At 48.2% G+C, this 19,230-nt stretch overlaps 1 protein-coding gene across 2 annotated transcripts; it reads right to left on the bottom strand.

The window, feature by feature from the left end:
- Positions 1-4,425: 4,425 nt before the first annotated feature.
- On the bottom strand, positions 4,426-18,788 carry KLF11 (KLF transcription factor 11). Of its 2 annotated transcripts, XM_065681612.1 has the most exons (4): positions 18,609-18,788; positions 16,025-16,279; positions 7,975-8,965; positions 4,426-5,967 (listed from the first exon to the last, which is right to left on the bottom strand). In XM_065681612.1, the coding sequence occupies exons 1-4, from the start codon at positions 18,648-18,650 to the stop codon at positions 5,663-5,665; spliced, it is 1,593 nt and encodes a 530-aa protein (XP_065537684.1). In that variant the 5' UTR covers positions 18,651-18,788; the 3' UTR covers positions 4,426-5,662. The 2 variants fall into 2 exon arrangements, with proteins under 2 accessions (XP_065537684.1, XP_065537685.1); XM_065681613.1 differs by lacking the exons at positions 16,025-16,279; positions 18,609-18,788 and adding an exon at positions 12,048-12,485.
- Positions 18,789-19,230: the final 442 nt, after the last annotated feature.

Genomic DNA, 19,230 nt, shown 5'->3' with positions numbered 1-19,230 from the left:
GGGGACCCTGAATGCCAGTCCTTTTGCCCAGTGGAAGTGAAGATGCCCCCATTATGTGTGTATCTACCAGCATCCCATTGCCCAAACCTCCAAGTGCTGAGCAACCAGTTCCCTGATGTATCATGTCCAGCACTGCTGTCATCTGCTCGCCTCCACAATATTAGAATAGAGAATAAAGAACCCCTCTTCACAATAGAGTGGAAAAGAGGGTGGCACCCCCACCATCCCAGGGACGCTCTTCCTGCAGGATCAAACCCCAGCAAGCTTTCAGCCAAACTGCTCACACACACAGAAGCTGAAATGGAGCCGGCGCCCTGGATGAGCTGCAGTCCTGGAGCTGCGCCACATGAGCAGCGTGGGGGAGCTCCCACTGCACTTGGCAGGAGAGGTGGAACGCCAGCTGCCTGGCACAGACCACAGCCACTACAAGCTTTTTTTTGCCCCACTCCGGACACAGAACATGGCAGTTATTTGCACAGGGTGAAGTGGGTTTATCTGGACAATGATAACCAACAGAAATCACTCTGAACTCGAGACACACTACAAGCGAGAAAAGGATACCTAAGGTATTCCTTCCACCTAGGAAACTCCCAGGAAAGGATCTACTATAGCTTCCTCAGGTTTTTTGCATATGTAAGATGTGCCCATGGCCTTTTGCACACATCAGGATGTAAAAGCCACTGTTGCTCGTGCACTGAAGAACTGAAGCAGAAAACAAGGAAGGCTGCATTTTACAGGATGAAAGCAATCTGGAAAGAAAATGCCTCAGTGCCATCGTGCTTGCTGCAGGGAAGGCAATTCCACAGACTGCATGGACTGGGAGCAGACATGGCTGAGGCTTTGCAGCTTCCTCCTGAGCCGTCCTGCTTTTTCCCTTAGCCTGTAGGATGCCAGGTTTTGAGTCATGATTTACTCTTCCTGCACGAATGGAAGAAGTCTGCCTTCTCATGGCCATAAACTGCCTGCCTCAAGCTGCCTTGTCAGACACAAATGGAAGGTAAACAGGCAGATGGGCTCACAGATTAAATTTCAAAACCGGTTAGAGGATTGAAGATGAACTCAAGTCAGATGCAACCCTGGGGCAGGATTCAGCTCACAAGAGATGACAGATGAAGTGCCTCCTTCATCATTCACAGGGTACTGAGCACAGCTTTCACACCTGGAAATGGGGAGTTAGCCAGAGCTGCAGCCGAAGCCATAGGAGTACACAGGTTGTGCAGGCAGCCAGCAGCATGGGTCACCTCTGCCCAGCGGGCGCTGCAGCTTCAGGATGGTTTCATGCTTCCAGTACCCAATCTGCAAGTGGATCAGTGCTCATCAGTTTGTGAGCAAAACAAGGCAAGCTGCCACCTAGCTGAAGTTTTGGCTGCCTAACCACACACAGGAAAGCAATGCTGGCCTAACTGCAAACCATAGCACTAAACCCAATGGACACATCTGAGTGCACATCCATTTTTCCATAGCAAATCATTAGCTTTCATGGACAGTCCTTCAAAACAGGACTTTTGCCCACACAATACCTGTGTCAGCACATGGGAAGGCTTCCTTGCATGTGAACTGTTTTCTCTCACAGGATGAAGCTTTTCCAGTCTCCAGCCTCATCAGGATGTGTCCTGAGTGCAGCTGTGTGTAACAGCTCAGACCACAGTATGGTTCTAAGGAAAGGCAGAAAGATGAGCACCAAACTGTGAAATCCATTGTCATGTCTCATGTAAGCAAAGCAAGCGAGGTAATATAAAATTTGGCAAAAACTTGAGGCTCAAAAAAATCTTCCCAGGAAAACAGTCAGAACAGACAAGTAGGACAACTTCCCCTGGAACACAAAAGCATGGACAAGTTCCTGTGTGATGTACTGTAGGTTACCCTGCTCTTGCAGGGGGGTTGGACTAGATGATCTTTTTAGGTCCCTTCCAACCCTTGGGATTCTGTGATTCTGTGTGATTATGGAGACACACAGAGCCCAGGGGCTGAAGAGTCTGTGCTACTCTGCGGAGTATCAATCCCACAGGAAAAACCTCCTTTCTCCTGAGAGGCAAGCAGGACCATCCATGGGGTCTTCTTTTCATCTTCCACACCCTTTGCAGAATGATGTCTTCTTCTGCGGACAAAGCCTTGAGCCACCGCTCCCAGTCTGTGCTCTGAGGGCTCTGACTACAGAGACCGTCACCTTGCAGAGAAAGGCTGCAACAGAAAGCTGGTGTCATTCATTACACTGTCTCCTTCCTTTCTCTTCCATTAAAACATGGTCTCACCAGAAATAAACATGGGAACTGGTCTGAGAGAAAGAAACAGCAGAGATGCTTAAAAACGTAAAGTAGTAGCTGCTGCTGCCACCACAGCTGGACACCTCTTTGCCAGACAAGACCTGGAGGTGACACCCAGCCTGCCAGAGCCTCTTCCCCACCAGAGAAGAACCAGGACTGATGCAGCCATCTCTTGCATCAAATTCTCATCTCCATTTCCAGTGTCATGCCATGCGCAGCCTGCAACACCAACAGAGCAGCACATTTTGCTGACAGCTTCTGGAAGCCATACTAGAACAGAGCTACGGACCCCAAGAGTCTTGTTCTCAGAGAGCACGCAAAAGCCCCAGGCCCTGGCAGTGCTGCAGACATTCCACCAAATACACAAGAAGTGTTGTATAGAATTATAAATGGATAAGCACTGATCAATTTACAACAAAATCCAAAACATCCTGCATTTACAGGTAAGTGAACTGGCAAGCCCCAAAGTCTTCCACTGGCTTAGATATATAACCTAATCCAGAAGGATTTACAGTTCTGGAATGGATGTGTATGAAACCTAAAAATCTGCAATTTTTTGATGATTTAAACCCAGTCTCATTACATACTTTTTATTTAATAAAAGTGAAAAATAAGTACAAAACCATGATTCAATTTCTTTAAAATAAGCCTGAACAATAGAGTTCAGGCAGTAAAGTGCAACAAGAGCAGCTATCCCAGCCATGCTTTATCCATAAACAAGCCTTATGCAGCAGAAAGGAACAAGAAGGGCAAGCAGCACAGACACAGCCACACCACGGCTCAGCTATTTATGCACATCCATGAGATGTCCCAGGCACAAACATGTTACAGGAGCATGCAAAAGGTAAGACTAATGAAGAGGGAACCATCGCTCTTCTACATCGTGACACACATCCATGACACACTGGTTTAAATTCCATATTCTCCAGCCCGTCATCTGGATGCTACAAGCTAACATTACTGAATTATGACACAAGCTTCCAAACTGTTCTGCTCAGGGGAACACCTGAAGTGGTTAGCCTGTAAAACGAGATTAAGTACATTGGCCACTGGATTGAGACAGGACACTCTTCCCTCGGTTATGAGCATGCTAAAATGGCATCCAAAAGTCAAACTTCTCGTTCTAAGGGTCTTCCATGGGAAAAAGAGCAGCAATGTCTCTTTCTTCACCACATGAATTTAGAAAACTGGGAATCGACAGAGAGCACCAACACTGCAAGCACCCTGGTTACCAGCAGAGAAGTTTCAGCCACAGCATGCTCACACTCACCAGCACGCACCCTGCGGTGAGTGGGAGTACAGCACATGTTGAGTGAACAGGTATGGGCATTTTAAAGGTCAGACAAAATCTTTCAGCGTGTTCAGCACAATACTCCAATATGGTGCAGTGCAAACACTTAAGTAATTATCATTCTTTACTGTGAGAGTGGTGAGGCACTGGCACAGGTTGCCCAGAGAAGCTGTGGCTGCCCCATCCCTGGCAGTGTTCAAGGCCAGGTTGGACAGAGCTTGGAGCAACCTGGTCTAGTGGAAGGTGTCCCTGCCCATGGCAGGGGGTTGGAACTGTGTGAGCTTTAATGTTGCTTCCAACCCAAACCAGCCTATGATCCTATAAACTACAGATACAACTGTAAAAAATAAAGACATATTCTACTTTCAACTGAAACAGGTCTCTACCCATTTCAGGGGAGTGCTAGCTGAGATGAGCAAGTCTGCACTTACACAGATGAGAACTGTGCTTTGCCCACATTGGGAAATGAGACTGGGATTTCAGAACAACAAAGCAGAGCAAGAGATAGTGTACTCCTAGTTATCCACATTTTACACATCCAAGAAAAAAGTCCTCAGCACTCAGCTAAGCTTCAGTGCAGGAGTGGCAGGAAGGAGAAAAGTCCAGAAGGCACTACAGAAATATTTCATTCAGTGGGTGAGCCGTCTCCCAGCAAAACACCACCTGGTGCTTCAGAACACAACAGCTCTACCATCAGCTCTGCTAGAACACACTTGCACATCCTTCCACACCATGGAAACCCAGCAGTCCAGTTGTGCTATGGGCATTTTGTTTTATTACTCATACCATGCCACTAAAACACAGCATTCCTGCAGCCAGCAATTCCACTTCTTAGCCATATTTACACTGGGTGTAAAGAAAATGCATTCAACAGGGAAAATACCTCATTTAATAGAAAAGGGTGACTTCATACAAAGTACTGTGGAGAAGTAGAAGGCCACATGCAAAGTGTCATCAAGTTGACATGGTGGCTGTTTCTTAAGACATGGTTAGTACTTCCTCTGGTGCTTTGATACAAGTAAATGAAAGCCTTGAACAACTTCCTATAAGGTGCACAAGCATCCACAATACATAAAATTTCTTAAGTTTCTATTTCTCTTGTATGCCAAAAAACCCCCATAAACAGAGACCCAGCCAATTATCCCCACGTTATCTTGCCATTTTTGCACTTTCCAGTAAATTTTGATATGCTGGTTTAGTAGGACTGAAAGTAAAGCATAATTCTTAGTGTCAAAGTTTCTAAACAGTGTTTGTGCTTCTAGCTCCATCAGAGCAGCATGGCTCCTCCAAACTTTGCTCCGCTGGAGTGTGGACTCAGGAATGCCCAGTATGTCAAGCTTCTACCAAACATCACAACAGCATCCACTTGCACAGGGTATGAATTTATAAAATGTTGAGGATTTCACCACTTGTCCTTTGGAAGTCATTCTGGTTTGGCTCATTTTAAGATGATGACACACTTCAATCTCAAACCTCCAGTATCACCTGCGACAGGAGGGTGTAACAGCAACAGCCCATCACAGGATGAGGATCTGCAAGTGTGAAAATCCCAACCACTGTGAGTTATCAAATATTCTGTTTACAAAATGTTCTGAAAGCAATTCTTTTGGTTTACTGAAAGGAGTTTCCAAAACTCTGGGTCTCATCCTGCACACCTCTACTAATGCAGGTCAAGAAATTTGCCTGTATATCAAGACCAAAATGAATAAATACAAAATATATTCGGTATAGAAAATACTAGTATAAAAATTAAAAATCACCCTGTTTTACTGTCCATCAAAATATTAACAGCAAGCATTACATGTGACTTCTTTAACCCATTGCCATAATCATTTCCAAAGAGTTCTGCTTTCCTGAAGTGCTGGTGATTGCATTTGCCCAAGTATTGGAAAAAACCCCCCAACAAACAAACAAAAAAACAAATAGGGAAGGAACGAGAAAAATATAGGATAGAGTTCTCACATAGCATTATTAACAGAGGACCTAAACTGAAGGAAACTAAAATATGCACAAACACGGCGGAAAAAAAGCTATTGTCAGTTCTGCTCTATCCATCAGAGCTCTTCCTGATCTTCAGACAGTTTGTAGAGAAGGTGCTCCCTTCACACTAGCCCTGACAGACAGATGATGGCATGGGGATGAGCATACTCAGAGCACTGCTGCTTTTTGGTTTCTCTGCTGTGGCAATCCTGCTGAGTTTGCCAACCTCTGTCTGCCAGCTGGGGATCTTCTTTGTGGTCACATGGCGGCGGGTATGCTTTGTCAAGTGATCGCTGCGCATGAAGCGACGCTCACACACGGGACAAGCAAACTTCTTCTCTCCTGTGTGAGTTCTGCGGTGGCGTGACAGTTCATCTGAGCGGGCAAACTTCTTGTCACAGCCTTCCCAGCTGCAGTTGAACGGCTTTTCTCCTGCAGGGCATAAAAGAAACGTCAGTTACTTTTGAAAAGCTGTGTTACAGTTTTATCAAACTAACTTAAATCCCACCTTGCAAAAACTAATGAATTCCACAGAGCTGTTCTGTGTGTAGTCAATATTAGCTTAAGCTCAAGCTGTGTTCTGGACAAAAATTGTAGTTATCACTTCTATGTATGCCCTCACATCACTTTAAATGTTCTTTAATCAAGCACATTTTATTTTTTTTTAGTTGTCCCAGTTTAAAGAAGAGGATTTTTCGTAAAGGTACCTTACCCAATGACTGAAATAGAAGCAACCCTCTACCCAATTCCTATGTGACCACAGCTCTACAGCTGGTGCATGTCACCAGCAAATACTGCAGGCAAATTGGAAGCCTGGAATCAAGCCTCCCGAGTCCTGCTGCTCCAGTGATCCAGTCCTACACACAAATATACTGTCCCAGCAAGTACTACTGAGGAAAAGCCTGTCCTGCAATTCCCAACAGACAGCTAGGGGAATTCTGCACACCCAGGAATGACAGCAAGCAGAAAGGCTGTTCACATCAGCTTCTGCTCATCCTGGGCAGCTGTTTAACATCAGACCTACCCTAAACAACACGATCTACTGACTACAACCCTCATAAGGCTCAAGATAAGTATCCACCACATGATGCAAATTTATAATAACACTTTGGAGCAGAACACAAGTGTCCAGCAGAAAGGAAGCCCAACAGAAGTGTTGCTCTTATTTCAGATATTGAGAGTTAAGTTCTGTGTTTGTTGTATTTGGTATCATCTCGCTTTTCAGTGCGCATAGAAACGGAAGATGAACTACTCTGCCTCCTATTCCTGTAACACAGACTAGCTAGCAAGGGCTCAGCATGCTTCACTTCCCACAGATGTCCTCGTCTTAATCACAATACAAGGATACATACACCTTCCCCTTGGATCATCAGCAGCATGTGAGACACTTGTTGCTAGTCTATGTTTATCCTGTAGTTCCAGGTTAATTCAGCAGCCTGCAGCACTTACTTTCAAGCTAGAAGCAGAAACATCATTCCACCTCTGAGCTCTGGTTTACAAGGATTATCAGCTTCATATAAGGCTTAAGCACTTTCCTCAAAGGAACTGTAAAGACAAGCTGCCAAACTAATACAAATCCTGCCACACAAGCTGACATCCCATAAACCACAGTGTCTGTGGGGCAAGGAAGGGTAGGGTGAAAAAAAAAAAAAAACAACCACATGGAAAAAAACAAACTTAAACAGACTTTTGAATGAGCTATCCTGTACCAATTTCTCACTATGCCTATCCCTCAACATCAAAAGTAGTCCCTGAGAAGTCACAGTTAGTTTGAACTTAACAGGATCTTGAAGCCAGAAAAATGATAAGCAAATCACATGTATACTGTCTCCACGCTGATCAGATTTTATGGAGCAAATCAGCTCATATTAATTACAACTAATTTCCATTTATCTTTAAAATTCCCTTTCTGTAACTGAATAAACTGCTAAACTCCTGTAGTAGCTCTGCTTCCTAACACAGTAGCCCAAAATCTCAGTGTTTTCCCACTTAGCCTCAACAAAGCTCTGGAAAAAATGAGTAGTTTCCGAATTTCTCTTATTCCCCTCATGCAAGAATTAAGGCCAAGCACCTGTACTATGGTTTGCTTACACCAGACCTCTCCATGTCCCGTCCGTCCCCCCCAAAAAAAGGGCTGCACAATTAATTTCCATCTAGTCCAGATGACAGGATTCCACTCTAAACACATATGCAGACAGCAAAGCTTTGCTCCAACTGAAGCATGTGAAATTCAACTAGAAATATGGGGTCAGCTGAGGTCTCAGAACAAAGTCTGTCTTGTTTTGCTTGCCCATAAAGAACGAACATTCCTCCCTTCTCTAAGTTTCCTCATCACCTGCCTCACCCCTTTCCCAACCCCTCCCCTAAAAACCCATGCATTTCAGCACCCCAATGCAAGCCAGTGCCAGAGTGACAAAGGACTCGCCCTGTTGTACACACCAGTGTGGGTGCGAAGGTGGGCTTTGAGGTGCGAACTTTTGAAATAGGTTTTCTTGCACCCAGGAAAGTTGCAAACGTAATTCCTCCGCCTAGAAAAGTCCACCTGGGGAGCGCAGCTTTGACCAGAAGCAATGAATACTGGAGCAGGTGCAAGGGGCAGTAGCTTGGTGTTCCCAACAGTCATTACTGTTTGCGGGCACTGCGGTGTCGGTGTGACAGCAGTCTGGGGGAGAACCAACATGACAGTCCCCTGAGGCACAGAAGGTCCCATGAGTACAGGCTGAGAGAGCGGGGCTGTCTGCGGTAAAATAGGTTTCATGGGAGCTGAGACTGTTGGAGTTGAAGGCTTGACATAGGCATTGATCATACTGCTTTGTCCATTTAAAGGGATCATTTGACAGAGAACTTGAGGGCTTGAAACAGGGGCAGGTGTCACTGGAGTAGCTCTTTTTTGCAAGTCATTCTCACAATTCTTTGGCAAGTGGGTCTGCGGCGAAAGAGGCCGGACCGGTAGTTGTCCTTTATTGGTCACAATATCACTGGAGTCCTGTGCATAAGGCTGAGGTACTGGAGAGGTTTTGTTAACTAAATCATCGGCAGCACATGGGTCCTGCGGCAGTCTGGAATGTTTTCGGTCATCCACTCCACACCAGTCTCTGGAAGTACTGTAGCCCGAAGTTACCTTTGTTTTTTCTTGCACAGCAGGAATGTGATGGTAAGCAGAGCTATCTCCTGTGTGACGTATGACACTTGTTGCCATGGCCCTGCAGGGCTGAGGGGCAAAGGATTCAGTTATCACTGGCTTCTGGCTGCATGAAGACATGTTGGTAACAGATGGCTTGGTTATGGGAGAGGCACCGGTCACTGATGTTACTGAGCAGGCAGCTGTATTTGCCATGACAGTCCTTGGTTTGGAGTAAGTGACTTGTGAGGAGAGGAGTGTAGCAGCTGATATCTCAACAAAGTCAGGGCTGTGTGGAGGGGTCATGCACTGCAAGAAAGAAAACACCATTATACATTAAATTACATCCCATCTCCAGGACAAACTGCTTAAAACATACTGCCATGGTTTAACCTAGCCAGCAACTGAGTACCACACACCACTTGGTCACTCTGGCTTCACTTACCTCCCTGGTGGGATGGGGAGGAGAACTGGAAGAAGGTAAAACCCACGGGTTGAAATAAGAACAGTTTAATAATTGAATTAAAAAAAATAATAATAAAAATAATATAATGGAAATAACAAAAAGAAAGAAAGTAATAAAAATCCACAAACAACAAGCGATGCACAATACAATCGCTCAGCACTGACTGATGCCCAGCCCGCACTGAGCAATGATCAGCCTCTTCCAAGTAACACCCCCAGTTTATATACTGGGCATGGGCATGACATACTGTGGAATGGAATACCCCTTTGGCTATTTTGGGTAAAGTGTCCTTGCTGTGCTCCCTCCTGGCTGCTTCTTCTCACCGGCAGAGCATGGGAAACTGAAAAGTCCTTGAATTAGGGTAAACACTACTGAGCAACAGCTAAACCATCCATGTGTTATCAGCATTGTTCTCAGACTAAATCCAAAACACAGCACTGCAACAGCTACTAGGCAGAAAGTTAACCCTATCCCAGCCAAAGCCAAGACAGTATCCACCCCTTATTCCGTCCCATTTAAGTCACGTCACATCCCACACTTCAATTCATCTTATCTTTTGATACAGACATGCAGACATCATTCCCTTAGCCTATGGACCATCCCTCCAAAATATCTTCTGAGTTCATTTAGCTCATGACTTTGGGCTCCATCTGTCACAAAAGCCCTTCAGGGCAGGACAGATGCTGTGTGGTGTTGGACTGCTGCAGGCTGAAGCCAGTTCTGATTCCACCACCACTGCACTTGTCGAGTTTCATCAAATCATTCATTAATCTAGGTGATTTTTACTGCAATAGCCTTGATATGGCACACAGCCACCACAGAAGTGATAATATACAGTATTATATAGCAATTAACATCATACAGTTTAGTTCATTGGCTGTTTTCACCAGATCAAATCCCCTCGAGATACATGCCAGAATTCCCCATCCTTCCACGTTACCTACCAAGTACACCCAGGTCCATAAATGTGTTTGTTTGCCTTTGCCTGAAGCAGGAATAACTCAGACTGCCTTCCCCAGCTATTTCTTGTTATGTGCACCACAGGTACTTTATCCCTCTCTACAGTATGTAGAAGTTCTGACTGGGCTGGGCCAGCCCTGTTAGCAGAACCCCTCATGTTGACCAACCAGGTGACTTTTGCTAAATGTGTACCCCAATGTTTGAAAGTCCCACCATCCACTGCTCTCAGTGTAGTTTTTAACAGTCCATTGTACTTTCCCAGCACCGGCAACCAGGGTGCCAGGAGGAGCTGCGCTTCAGTGCCAGTCACTTCCGAAGCAGCTCAAACCCCTTCATAGGCTGCCAGTATCTTTCTCAGTTGGGGTATAGCTGGCCTCAGATCCTTTGTATCCCCGACTCCAAAAGCCGAGGGGTCGACCTCGAGTCTCCCCTAGAGCTTTCTGTCAGAGGCTCCGGGTAGGACCATTCTCCCCAGCTGCGGTGTAGAGCACATTTTTAACATCTGGCCCGGTCCGGACTGGTCCAAGGGCTACTGCATGAACTATCTCGCATTTAATTTGCTCAATGGCTTGTTGTTGCTCAGGGCCCCATTTAAAATCATTCCTCTTCCAGGTCACATGATAGAGAGGGCTTACAATCAAACTAATTCGGGATGTGCATTCTCCAGAACCCCACAGCACCCAAGAAAGCTTGTGTTTCTTTCTTACTAGTTGGTGGAGACATTGCTGTTATCTTGTTGATCACATCTGTGGGGATCTGGCGATGTCCATCTTGCCATTTTATTCCCAAAAATCGAACCTCCTGTGCAGGCCCCTTGACCTTACTCCATTTTACAGCAAAACCAGCTTTCTGCAGGATTTGGATTATTTTCCTCCCTTCCTCAAAAACTTCTTTTGCTGTATCACCCCCCACAAGATGCTCACTTCCCCACCCCACCCCCCCCAACTTCCTCCCCCTGCTCCCGGAGGGACTGGGAGGAGAATCAAAAGAATGTAACTCCCACAGGTTGAAATAAGAACAGCCCAGTAACTAAGGTATAACACAAACCACTGCTGCTACCACCAATAATAATAATGATAAGGGGAATAACAAGGGAAGAGAACACAACCGCTCACCACCCACCAACCAATACCCCGATACCCAGCCCGACCCAAGCAGCAATTTAGCCCTTCCGGATAACTGCCCCCAGTTTATATAGTGGGCATGACATGCTGTGGTATGGAATACCTCTTCGGCTAGTTTGGGCGAGGTGTCCTGTCTCTGCTTCTTCCCGGCTTCCCCTCCTCCCTGGCAGAGCATGAGACTCAGAAAGTCCTTGGTCAGAGTAAACGTTACTGAGCAACAACTAAACCCATCGGTGTTATCAGTGTTGTTCTCAGGCTGAAAGTCAAAAACACAGCGCTGCACCAGCTACTAAGAAGGAGAAAAATGACTGCTACTGCTGAACCCAGGACAGTACTGTTGGAATTTCCCAGAGGCTGGTGCATGGTACGGGCCCACTCAATGCTGTGCTCGTTGGCCAAGTGTCTATGAGGCTGTTCTGGAAATGAGTCCCACTGCCTGATTCAATTCTCTCTGGGGTTCCATGTTGCCACAAAATGTATTTCTCAAGGCCCAGGATAGTGTTCCGGGCAGTGGCGTGGGGCACAGCGTATCTTTCCAGCCATCCGGTGGTTGCTTCTACCACAGTAAGCACATGGCACTTGCCCTGGCAGGTTGGTGGGGGTGTGATATAATCTATTTGCCAGGCCTCCCCATGTTTGTACTTCAGCCATGGTCCTCCATACCAGAGAGGCTTTAACCGCTTGGCTTGCTTGACTGCGGCACAGGTTTCATATTTCTGAATAACCTAGGCAATCATGTCCATTGTTATGCACACCCATTGATCACGAGCCTATCTGTATGTTGCACCTCTGCCCTGATGGCCTGAAGTGTCATGGGCCCATTGGGCTAAAAATAACTCACCCTTATGTTGCCAATCTAAATCCATCTGAGCAACTTCAATTGTAGCAGCCTGATCCACTTGTTGGTTGTTCTGGTGTTCCTCAGTGGCCCTGCTCTTGGGTACATGGCGTACCTTCACCACCAGGATCTGCACCCAGGCAGCAGTATCTTGCCACAGTGCAGCAGTCCAGATGGGTTTACCTCTACGTTGCCAGTTGCTTTGCTTCCATTGCAGCAACCACCCTCACAGGGCATTTGACACCATCTATGAGGAAGTATAAAGTATTGGCCATTTTATTTCTTCAGCAACGTCCAAGGCCAGCTGGATGGCTTTCACCTCTACAAACTGACTCAATTCACCTTCTCCATCAGCAGTTCCTGCAACTTGTTGTAGGAAACTCCATATAACCGCCTTCCATCCCCCACAATAGGGCACTGTACTGACAAACTACATCATTCACCACCCTCTTCACCTCTCCAGGTCATTACTGCCGATGAGTTAGCATACAATGATGGTGCACTCCATACAAATTTCCACCACACAAATCGTGTGCACTGGACTTTGCCTGGATCTGTGGGTGACTGTGCATTGTCAGGTCATAATAAATCACCTCCAGTACAGCTAATTCCCTCAGGTACTGGACACCTCTCTTCACAGTGGCTCACTTGCTTGGGTGACATGCAACGTCTTCCTTGAAAGGACACCATTCCTGCAGTGCTGAGAGGAGTCACCTCCAGAGGCTGATGACTTGAGCCCCTTTCCCAATCACTTTGTTAATACTCCCTTCCCTAGAGTGATCCCAACCGTTTGGCTTCCCTACCCTCTAATTTGAGGCTACTGGCCACATCATCCTAGCCTCACAGTAGCCAGGTGACAATGTGCTCACCTGAGTGATGGCTGAAATCTTTTGTATATCCCACAACTCACTCAGGGATGGCAAACAAGTGGATACCTGTGGTTCTACCTCTTCCTCCTATTCTTGTGATGTACCCGTTTTGTCCTTCTTTACCAAACAAGCTGACTTTCATATCCACTTCTTGTGTATACAGTTAGGGTAACTGGTATCAGCATGGGCTAGTCCTCTGCTTCAGCTGTACCACCCTTCACTGATGCCTGGGAAGCTGCAGTGCCTGTCACTGAAGCCTGAGTAGCTGCAAAAAGTTGCTTAACCCTAAACAACACCTGAACCACATTCATGGTTCCCAGCAATAGGACCATGGTTTCAGCATCCCAAGGATATTCAAATTTTCAAAGTTCTCAAATGCTAATTAGCCTGGAAGAGAAGGGAAAGATGTGGGAAGGTGACTCCTCCATAGGTTAGCTCTCCAAGGAGAAGAGGTAAAAGGTGTAATTATTAATAGCTTCCAATAGACGGTTCCCAAAGTATGGAGGTGAAAGCAGTGCTGAGTACAAATACCCGATTAGTTTCATGGCCAGCAAAACTATCGTATCATAAGTGAGAGTTACAAAGTACACCAAAATGATAACCTCAGCCCAGCCCCCAAGGGAGATGAACATCACCACAGGGAACACATACAGCAGGCGAGGAGTTACCTGATGCAGTGCTGAGAACAACTGCAACAACCCTGAGAGCAAATACCAAAAAATGAGAGCAAATTGTGACCAGTGACTATTAAACCAAAACAATGAATGCCTATAACAAACTTAGCACAGCTACAGGTTGGGCAAAGAAGAGATTCAGAGCAGCCCTGCAGAGAAGGACTTGGGGGTGCTGGTCGATAAGAAAATTAACATGAGCCAGCTTTAGTGTGCCCCCGCAGCCCAGAAAGCCAACCGTATCCTGGGCTGGTCCCTTCCAACCCTTGGGATTCCGTGATTCTGTGAAAAGGAGTGTGACCAGCAGGTCAAAGGAGGTGATCCTGCCCCTCTGGCTCTGCTCTTGTGAGACCTCACTTGGAGTATTGTGTGCAGTTCTGGTGTCCTCAACATAAAAAGGACATGGAACTGTTGGAACAAGTCCAGAGGAGGGCCACGAGGATGATCAGGGGACTGGAGCACCTCCAACATGAAGACAGGCTGAGAAAGTTGGGGCTGCTCAGCCTGGAGAAGAGAAGGCTGCGTGGAGACCTCATAGCAGCCTTCCAGTATCTGAGGGGGGCCTATAGGGATGCTGGGGATGGACTATTCATTAGGGACTGTAGTGATAGGACAAGGGGTAACGGGTTAAAACTTAAACAGGGGAAGTTTAGATTGGATATAAGGAGGAAGAAATTCTTTCCTGTTAGGGTGCTGAGGCACTGGAATGGGTTGCCCAGGGAGGCTGTGAATGCTCAATCCCTGGCAGTGTTCAAGGTCAGGGTGGACAAAGCCTTGGGTGGCCCGGTTTAGTGGGAGGTGTCCCTGCCCATGGCAGGGGGGGTGGAACTAGATGATCTTGAGGTCCTTTCGAACCCTAACTATTCTACGGTTCTATATAACCCACAATGGGATGGGGAGGTGAATCTGGAGAAGGTAAAGCCCATGGGTTAAGGTAACAGTTTAATAACTGAAATGAATTATAGTATTTGTAAAGAAAGGGGGGGGGAACCAAAAACATACAGAGGAATAACCCCCAAGACAGGCAAGTGATGCACAGTACAATTGTTCACCACCCGCTGACCGATACTCAGCCCACCCCTAGGCAGCAATAAGCTGCTCCTGGCCAAGTTTATATACTGCGCATGACGTGCTGTAGTATGGAATACCCCTTTGGCTAGTTTGGGGCAGCTGTTCTGTCTCTGCTCTCCTCCAGCTTCCTGTGCCTCTCCTCACTTGCAGACTGAAATGAGAGACTGAAAAGTCCTTGACTTAGTGTAAATGCTACAGAGCAACAACTAAAACATTGGTGTTATCAACATTATTCTCAGACTAAATCCAAAACACAGCACTACACCAGCCAGTAGGAAGAAAACACACTGTACTACAAAAACACCTCATTCTTTTCTCCTCTGCTAGTGCATGCAGCTGTAAGAGGCTATGAGCACTCTACTGTTCACAAAAAACAGACTAGCAACAGAGAGCAATACCATACCCTTTCAATTTCAAGCTTCCAGCAAGCCTTTGATCTTTTATCAATGATTACCCCATTAGCTGGTGCCTACTTCTGAGATAAAGACAAATGGAACTGCTCTTACCCTTTTCTTATTCACCCATTTCTCTCTTGCTGCAGCCTCCTCTCCTTCTTTTACCGCTGAAAACTCATGCCTATCTCCAAGTGCTGCTCAACAGACAAGGCCAACACTGGACAGCAGTAGTTCGCGACAAAGTCTGTCAAGCAGACTGCGATACTCTCTCAACCTCTTTCCACTGTTATTACACCTTTTTCCTGATGTAAATGCATATTAGAAGCCTACTGGCTGAAATGAGCCTTAACCATCTGGAACCTGAACACCACCAAGCCCTTTTTGAATACATACTTTTGTTGCAACATAAATGGCAATAAAAAAAAAATTGTGATTCAACCAACATTAGTCAGCTGGAGCAGACCAATGTTCTGGAGAAATAACAAACTACATGTACAAACACATAGCATAGAAACTAATTAAATTGTCTATTTCATAATGGTAATCTGTACTTTTCCTTTGTAACTACCAGAGTGAAGCCAAATGTCGTCAAGAGCCTTTTTCATACAGTGCTTGTAGATAAGTTGGTGCTGAACCACTGAGGCTCACTTTGCCACTCTTACTCAAAATGCTCCAAGAAACCTACGACAACCAGCATGCAGCATCCTCAGCACACCTGACAAATTAAATCACCAGTCAGCAAGGGTTTTTACATTGAGCTTTAACAAGGGATCAAACCCTACATTTGCCATTCCAGAGACAGCAGAAAAGTCCTACCTCAGCATGGCCACCTCACCATTCTGGCACACACACAGAGCTCTGCCTGCTTCGTAGCTATTCTACACAAGGATACATGGGCCAGCCGAGCTAAGACATTGCAGAGATGTAACACCCAGATGTCAGGCATAGTTATTTCACATCCATGTTTTTCTTACCAATGTAGATAAATAGTCCTTTGGCAATTCAGATGTCGCCTCAGTGTGCACTGTGAAATCACCAGAATCCGAGAAGGGCGTAAGTGGCCTTATCTTTAATATGTCACCTTTCTGCGATCTTTGACCCCAGGAGCTCATACAAACAAGCGCTTCAACAGCTTCAATGTCGTTCTGCTCCAAGGTGCTGCAGGTAGACCTTTCACTGTCATGACGCTGCCTTTCACGGATAGACTCATAGATGTCCACGATGTCAGCCTAAATGTAATCAGATTAGTGGCCGTTAGGACAAGTCAGAATACAAAGCTGACACCACCCACATTCTGTTTGCTCACGATGAAGGTCATCTGAAACAGATCCCATGCCTGCGGCAATACTTCTACCAACCAGCTCAACTCCTGCCCTCCCCCACCAGCTCATCCCCCTATGCCTGGTACTCTAAAAAAATAATAATAAGTAAGTGTGATTTGCAGCAAAGAAACAGATACGTGTGTAGCTCACATTTCTGGAGTTACTTTCCTGGATTACACTGCTCTGAATAAAGACACCCCATGTTTGTAAACAAGCAAAAAGAGGGGAAAAAAATAATCCTGGCTTCCAACCTTGTTTAGACAAGGCTGTTTGAGTCCTGGCCCCACATTACATCTGCTATTCACGACTGATCTCATCCTGGTAACATTTAGACAATAAATTCCTGCTGATAGCAAAGTGCTGTAAGGTATGATCACAGATTTAGAGTACCACACCTTGTGAAAAGCATTTTACTCTTATTACCAGTACGGAAGCCAGGATGGGAGAAAGTGCTCCAAAACCATGTAGAGACACCCTTAGTGACAGGATTTAGTGGTGGACTTGGCAGCTCTGGAGTAACAGTTGTACCTCATGATCTTAAAGGTTTTTTTCAACTTAGCTGATTCTATATAGGCAAACAGCCTTCAAAGTCCAGTGGGAATTGGCTACACTGTCTTTTAAAAGGTATGACACTACATGGATGGTAGGTATCTCAAAACGCACTACAAGTAAAATGAAGGCAAATGACACTGTACTGATTTGTTTCCAATTGCAAGTATCACAGAAAACGTGTGTGCATATACACACACATGAATGCAAACCACTTGACTTCCTGTGCAAGGATACCCAAACTTCACAAAGCTCTCACAGCGGTGCTTGGCAGTGACTCCAAAAGCTACACTGCACTGCTGGTTTACTGCTCACATGCCCGCTCAGTCTCAACTAGGCATCCAAACTCTTCCAGTCTTTAGCAACAGCAACTTACTGTGAAGGCTGGGATTCAGCAGCATACACCAAGATTCTTGAGCCTATTGCTTTTATATGCTTATATACTGCAGCAAAAAGGCTTTAAATAGAAAGGCAGCACCACACCATCAGCACAGCCTAAAGCCCTAGAGGGAACTAGGCTGGGGTGACATCACCCACACACCTACGTCCAGGAGTTTTGTTACTGAGTTAAGTAACGTAGAATGATCCTGGCTCAGTGCTACCACAAAGATGGAAAGCCCTGTAGTGAAAACACAGGGATACACACGGCAATCACGTTAAAACATAATGAATCCCCAATGTCAGTACTGCACTCAGAGGACTTTTGCCTAAAACATGAGAGACCAGACGTGGAGATGTCAAGACTGTGAGGCAGGAAAGGGTTAAAAGCAGTCAAGAGATTAACTGTTCTGAGAGAGACTTCTAAGAATTTCCACTGAGAGCAATGAGAATGGGAAGGAGCGCAAAACCCCATGTGCCTGCAAGCCTGGACCCAGACTGCCTGTCCCACAGGAGCCACACCAGGCAAGGCTCTGCACTAAGCAGCCGGGAAACCTGCGAGTCCTCCTCAAAGTGTGACTGCAGGCAACCACGCAGCAGACTGATATTTTTCTTTTCGGAAGAGCAGCATTCCCTAACGAAACACGAACAAACACACCCCGCTTCAGAGAACAGCAAACCTACGAAAGCCTTCTGAGGGCGAGCGCTGCGGCCCAGGCTCCGCGGCTGCCAGGGGAACGGCTAACCGCGCCTGCCTGCCTGTCCTCACCTCACCCCGCCGGCTGCCGGAGGTGCGCGGGCAGCAGCGGCCGCGCGGGCCCCCGCCCCGGGCAGCGCCGCCTCCTGCCCGCAGGGGCCGCGCCCACGCCGCCCGCTGCCCGCATCACGGCGGGGCCCGGGCCGGGCGGCGCCGCCGAAGGGCGGATGGCGGGAAGGGGAAGGAAGGGAAGCAACCCCCGCCCTGCCGCCGCCGCCCCACACGGCCGCCGAGGGCAGGCAGGCCCCCCAGCTGACCGGGCAACACCCGCCCCCAGAGCTCTGCCCCGGCACAACCGCTGGCAACGGCACCGACCGCCTGCCCCCCCACCCCGCGGCGGGTAACAGTCCCCACCGACCGGCACCCCCCGGGGCGAGCAACGGTCCCAACCGACCGCTCCCAGCGTGAGCAACGGTCCCGAGGGTCCGCCACTGAGGCGACCGGTAACGGTCCCTGCCCGCCACCACGTGCCCGAGCCGAACCGGCACCGACTGCCCCCGGCTCAGAGCCGTCCGCCCCCACCGCCCCTTCCTCCCTCCGCCCGCGGCTTACCGCGGACGCATCCCCCATGTCCGAGCAGGGCGAGCCGTGCATGGCGCGGCGGCGTGACCGGGCGGCAGCGGCGGCAGCGGCGAGAGGAGGAGGAACAAGGCTCGCAGCGGCGGGCACCGCCTCCTCCCCTTCCCCCGCCCACTGAGAGCCCGCGCGCCCGGGGAAGCGCTCCCCGCTCCAGACAGGGCGGGCGGGCGGGGCGAGGGGGGAGGCAAAGAGGGGGAGGCCGGCTCCTCCGCCAATCACCGCCCGCCGCGGCCCAGCTCCCAGCCAATGAGGGGCCGCGGCCGGCGTGATCGCGGCGTGCCGGCGGGAAGGGCGGCGCGTGGGCACGCTGGGCGGGAAGGGAAGGCGGGGAGCGGGCGGGGGAGCGCGCGCGGGAAACTAGGGGAAAGGTCGGGCGGGAGTGCCCGCGCGCGCGGGGGCGGGGCGGGGCGCGGCGCGGGGGCGTGGCTCGCCCCGCTCCGCCCCTCCCCTCCCTGCGCGGTGCGTGCGGCGCGGCACGGCTCGGCGCGGAGCCGGCGCTGCCCCCGCCCCGCCCGGCTCCTCGCGCCCCCTCAGGGCAGCAGCGGCAGGCGGTGGGCGCGTCCCCTGGCGGGGCGGCTTTGCCGGGCAGCGCCGA

This window comes from Lathamus discolor, chromosome 5 (genome assembly GCF_037157495.1).
Source record: "Lathamus discolor isolate bLatDis1 chromosome 5, bLatDis1.hap1, whole genome shotgun sequence".
NCBI lineage: Eukaryota > Metazoa > Chordata > Aves > Psittaciformes > Psittacidae > Lathamus > Lathamus discolor.
Note: the sequence above shows the minus strand (reverse complement) of the source record. Positions and strands in the feature narration are given on the sequence as shown.

Bases quoted from the DNA above. Each gene is read 5' to 3' on its own strand.
- KLF11 (XM_065681612.1), bottom strand. From the start codon at position 18,650: ATGCACGGCTCGCCCTGCTCGGACATGGGGGATGCGTCCGCG. The intron at 16,280-18,608 runs GTAAGCCGCGGG...GATTACATTTAG, and splicing joins ACATGGGGGATGCGTCCGCG to GCTGACATCGTGGACATCTA. The intron at 5,968-7,974 runs GTGTGTACAACA...TATGCCCTGCAG, and splicing joins CCACCTTCGCACCCACACTG to GAGAAAAGCCGTTCAACTGC.